This window comes from Apium graveolens, chromosome 5, assembly GCF_009905375.1.
Source record: "Apium graveolens cultivar Ventura chromosome 5, ASM990537v1, whole genome shotgun sequence".
Taxonomy (NCBI): Eukaryota; Viridiplantae; Streptophyta; class Magnoliopsida; order Apiales; family Apiaceae; genus Apium; species Apium graveolens.
The window spans coordinates 166,421,960-166,426,821 of record NC_133651.1 but is presented as its reverse complement, the minus strand read 5'-3'; the positions used below and the strand labels follow the sequence as shown (position 1 = coordinate 166,426,821).

Sequence of the window (4,862 nt, the reverse complement as noted above, 5' to 3'; positions counted from 1 at the left end):
AGAGATATCATGGAAAAACACGTCTCATGATCATCTTAAAACTTCATGGAAGAAAACACGTTAAAAGTTAACTGATGATTGTGCACACACATCTCGAGTTCTCCTTTTACACATCAAGACGGTTCCTTCCTGTGGCTAAGAACGACCTACAAAATAGTAGAGGTATTTCCTTGTCTTCCTCCATATCAAGCACAATAAAATCAGACAGAAATATAAATTTATCAACCTTCACAAGAACATCTTCCCCTTGGATATGTATATGATATGTCTGCTAGTTGTAACCGCACCGAAGTAGGATTTACCTCTCCAACTCTAAGATTCATAAAAATGGATAGAGGAATTAAATTAACACTTGCTACCAAATCACATAGAGCTCTCCCAATATTTTGTGTCCCAATAGTGCTTGGAATAGTGAAACTCCCAGGATCCTTGAGTTTTGGGGGTAATTTCTTCTGTAAAATAGCACTACATTCTTCAGTTAATGTCACTGTTTCAAATTCTTTCAATCTTCTCTTTCTTGACAGAATATCTTTCATAAACTTGACATAGCTCAGCATCTACTTCAAAGCTTCAGCAAACGGAATGTTAATAGAAAGCTTCTTAAAGACATCCATAAAAATCTGGAACTACTTATCTTATTGCTGCTTCTGCAAGCGTTGAGGATATGGAGGAGGCGAATATACACACTTCTTTGATGTTGGTGCTTGAACTTGGGGGTCATGTTGAATTTCAATTGATTCTTCATGTACCAGATTCTGAGGCTTCTCATTAGATTCAGATTCCTTTATAGCCTCTTTATCAACATTCTATGCCTTCCCCTAAATCTCCTTACCACTTCTCAAAGTTATTGATTTGCGCTACTCCCTCCTATCATTCTTTGGATTCGGCCTAGTATCACTTGGCAAGGAACCTTGTGGACGATTGTTGAGTGTACTAGCTAGTTGACGCATCTGCATCTCCAAAGCTCTCATAGATGCGTTTTAACTTTGAATCACAACATCTGTTTTCTGCATATATTGAAGAAGAAGATCTTTAGTAGTTGGCTTCTTGTCAATCTCTTGTGACCTTGGTTGTTTGTTGAAAACATGGAGGTACATTAGACTTGTATGGCATGTTTAGTCCTTAATTATTGTTCCATGCAAAGTTCGGATGATTTCTCCAACCAGGATTGTACGTATTTGAAAACGGATTATTTTGCTGATTATTGGAATTTCTGACATAGTTCACCGTACTCGATTATGAAGCACCATGATACATCAGTGGACATTGTTGATTTAGATGTCCTTCCCTACACATATCACAAAATGTTGGAAAATTATGAACTTGTTGAACCTATTGCACTGATTGATGTCATTCCACTGATAATGACTCAAGCTTTTTGTTTAAGGCTTTAAATTATGATACCATTTTAGCTGAGAAAGATGTAAAGGGATCAACTTTATATAAGCCTGCCATTTTCTTTGAACTTGCTCGATCATATACCCTATATTTGTTTGAATTGATGTCCTCTAGAATCTTGAACGCATCTTCTGGATATTGGTTAATCAACGAAGGAAGATAAATTGCAAAATGCTCCAATTGAAGAAAGGAAGTTGAGTTTAGTTACATGTCATTAAAAGATGCTCCTCTAGTCTGAGCTGATCATTTCTTTCTTCTTGAATCTCTAGTCCTCTTTCTCAACCTTTTGTCATTCTCTTCAATTTGGTTTTGGAGTTGTTTGAAGAATTCAACTTCGTTTCCATAATTGAGATCCAGCATCTCCTGCATTTCTTTGAGTGTGTCATTGCTTGATATTTGCAGCTAGTCTTCAAGTCTGAAAAATATTCTGACCCCCTTTTCATCTCTAAACTCCATCATTCAATAAGGTCTCAAATGCACAGTATCACCATTGTGTGAAAGAGTTAAGACTCTAGGCAGTGTATTTGGACTTCTCCAACTTTGTTTGATTTCGTTAATCTTGCTAAGTATTTCAGATTGACAACCTTGGTGAAGCCAAAATCCTTTTTTCATTGTAGAGAACACCTTCGCAATATATGGGTTCATCCTTTGGTAAGATAGGCTCACCATGAAAGTTGATTCCTGGATGAACCTTGATTTCAACGGGATCCTTAGTGGACACAGTTGGTTGACTTGTATTTGCAGATTGAACTTGATTAGTTTCCCATTCAATAGGACTATATGGCCTTTTTGAATTGGCCTTCCTTCTAGTCCTATTTACCCACTCTAGTTTATCTTCCTTCTTCTTTAGTTCATCATCTAAAGTCTTCTCAGTTTCAGTTAAAACAGCCTGTGTCTGAAGTTTTCTTTTCACTCCTTTAATGGCCTGCTTCTTCTTACTTCTCTGAGCTCTAAGCCTTCTATTTTCTTCTTCTTTAGCTTCCCCAAATTGAGGCTGCCCAGTCATCACACAAATCATTTTACCATATCTGTAAATTCTTAAAATTCTTGGTCTCAACATGGCATCTTTGGTGACTTTGAAGCTTTCAATTGATGCACCCATCAGTTTTCCTTCATCTGGCCTAGGAGGAGAATAGTCAACCAACATTGGGTGCTTTGTTGATAGTAAGACACTTGCTTGTTTGGGTTTCAGCACCACAAAATTGTTGAACTCATTCTTTATTGAGGTTTCACTTTCTCCCCCTTTCCTAGCAGCATTTCATCCATGGTAATTGGCTTCAGCTGTGTGAAATGCTTCACAGATTGATCCTGAGTAGCAGTTGAGCCAAAAAACTTCTCAATTATGTCTTCAATCTTCTTTATTTGCTCTTTTAACTTGAGCTCAGCTGCTGCTAGATTGATCAGATCAATATTGTCCACAGCTGGTGGTTTAGAGATTGTGATAGTTGGTACTATCACCTTGTTGACTTGAATATTCACATCATTCTCCCCCTTTTTGTTATCATCAAGTAAAACAGAGTTTGAAGTGTGAGAAGCCACCAACTATTGAAGTAATTGAGTTTAAGCTTCTTGGTTTGAAAGTAGCTTGGCTACTGAATTCCCAATACCTGTCATTCTGGAACCCAAGGCCTCAACCTTCCTATTTAGATCACTGTCCTTTCCGAGATTATAGTGAAAATCCTTCATAGTGGACTCAAGGAGCTTGACCTCTATTCCCCTTGACAAGAACATCTTCCATTATTCCCCTTCGATATGCATATGATCTGTCTGTAAGTTGTAATCGCACCGAAGTAGGCTTTACCTCTCCAACTCCAAGCTTCATAAAAATGGATAGAGGCATTAAATTAACGCTTGCTCCCAAATCACATAGAGCTCTCCCAATATTTTGTGTCCCAATAGTGCATGGAATAGTGAAACTCCCAGGATCCTTGAGTTTTGGGGATAATTTCTTCTGTAAAATAGCACTACATTCTTCAGTAAATGCCACTATTTCAAGTTCTTTCAATCTTCTCTTTCTTGACATAATATCTTTCATAAACTTGACATAGCTCAGCATCTAATTTAAAGCTTCATCAAACTGATTATTAATAGAAAGGTTCTTAAAGACATCCATGAATTTCTGGAACTGCTTATCTTTTTTTGCTTCTGCAAGCATTGAGGGATATGGAGGAGGCGGATATACACGCTTCTTTGGTGTTAGTGCTTGAACTTGTGGGTGTTGTTGAATTTCAATTGATTCTTCATGTACCAACTTCTGAGGCTCCTCATTAGATTCATATTCCTTTAGAGCCTCTTTATCAACATTCATTGGCTTCCCCTCAATCTCCTTACCACTTCTCAAAGTTAGTGATTTTCAGTACTCCTTCTTATCATTCTTTGGGTTCAGCTTAGTATAACTTGGCAAGGAACCTTATGGATTGTTGAGTGCACTAGCTAGTTGACCCATCTCCATCTCCAAAGCTCTCATAGATGTGTTTTGACTTTGAATCACATCATCTGTTTTCTGTATATATTGAAGAAAAAGATCTTCATTAGTTGGCTTCTTCTCAATCTCTTGTGACCTTGGTTTTTGTTGAAAACCTGGAGGTACATTAGACTTGTATGGCATGTTTGGTCCTGCATTATTGTTCCATGAAAAGTTTGGATGATTTCTCCAACCAGGATTGTACGTATTTGAAAACAGATTATTTTTATAAATATTGGAATTCCCGGCATAGTTCACCGTACTCGATTGTGATGCACCATGGTACATAAGTTGATAGTGTTGAGTTGGATGTCCTTCCCTATACAGATCACATAATGTTGGAGAATTCTGAACTTATTGAACCTGTTACACTGGTTAATGTCTTTCCACTGATAATGACTCAAGCTTTTTGTTTAAGGCTTCAAATTGTGATACCATTTTAGCTGAGAAAGATATAAAGGGATCAACTTCATACAAGCCTTCCATTTTCTTTGAACTTTCTCGATCATACACCCTATAGTTGTTTGAAGTGATGTCCTCTAGAATCTCGAACGCATATTCTGGATACTGGTTAATCAACGAATCCCTCGCAGCTCCGTCAAATTAAGTAGCACACTATAATTTCAACCCATTATAGAATGTATGAATCTTCTGCTGATCAGATAGCCCATGATGTGGACACTTCCTTATGAGATCTTTGAACCTCTAATAAGCTTCATAAAGAGATTCTATATCGAATTGTTGAAAACTCTGAATTTCTTTGATCAGGCACTCTGTCTTTGCTGGAAAGAAGTATTTCTTTAGAGTTTTCTCAAAAATTTGATTCCATGTAATGATAGAGTTGATTGCTAGAGAGTCCAACCATTCCCTTGCTCTTCCATCAAGTGACCGGATGAATAGCTTCAGTCTTATAGTCTCCTCAATAACACCATTAGCCTTGAAATTATTAACAATCTGAAGAAAATTTCTCAAGTGAGCATTAGGATCTTTAGCATAAAGA

At 37.2% G+C, this 4,862-nt stretch overlaps 1 protein-coding gene and 1 non-coding gene across 2 annotated transcripts; one reads left to right on the top strand and one right to left on the bottom strand.

The window, feature by feature from the left end:
• Positions 1–3,091: 3,091 nt before the first annotated feature.
• LOC141660464 (uncharacterized) lies at positions 3,092–3,421 on the bottom strand. The gene has a single exon (XM_074467449.1). It carries the CDS (start codon positions 3,419–3,421, stop codon positions 3,092–3,094), a length of 330 nt encoding a protein of 109 aa, XP_074323550.1.
• A 1,105-nt stretch (positions 3,422–4,526) lies between these two features.
• Positions 4,527–4,633, top strand: LOC141662690 (small nucleolar RNA R71). Its single transcript, XR_012550791.1, has one exon. It is a non-coding gene; the product is annotated as a small nucleolar RNA R71 (small nucleolar RNA).
• Positions 4,634–4,862: the final 229 nt, after the last annotated feature.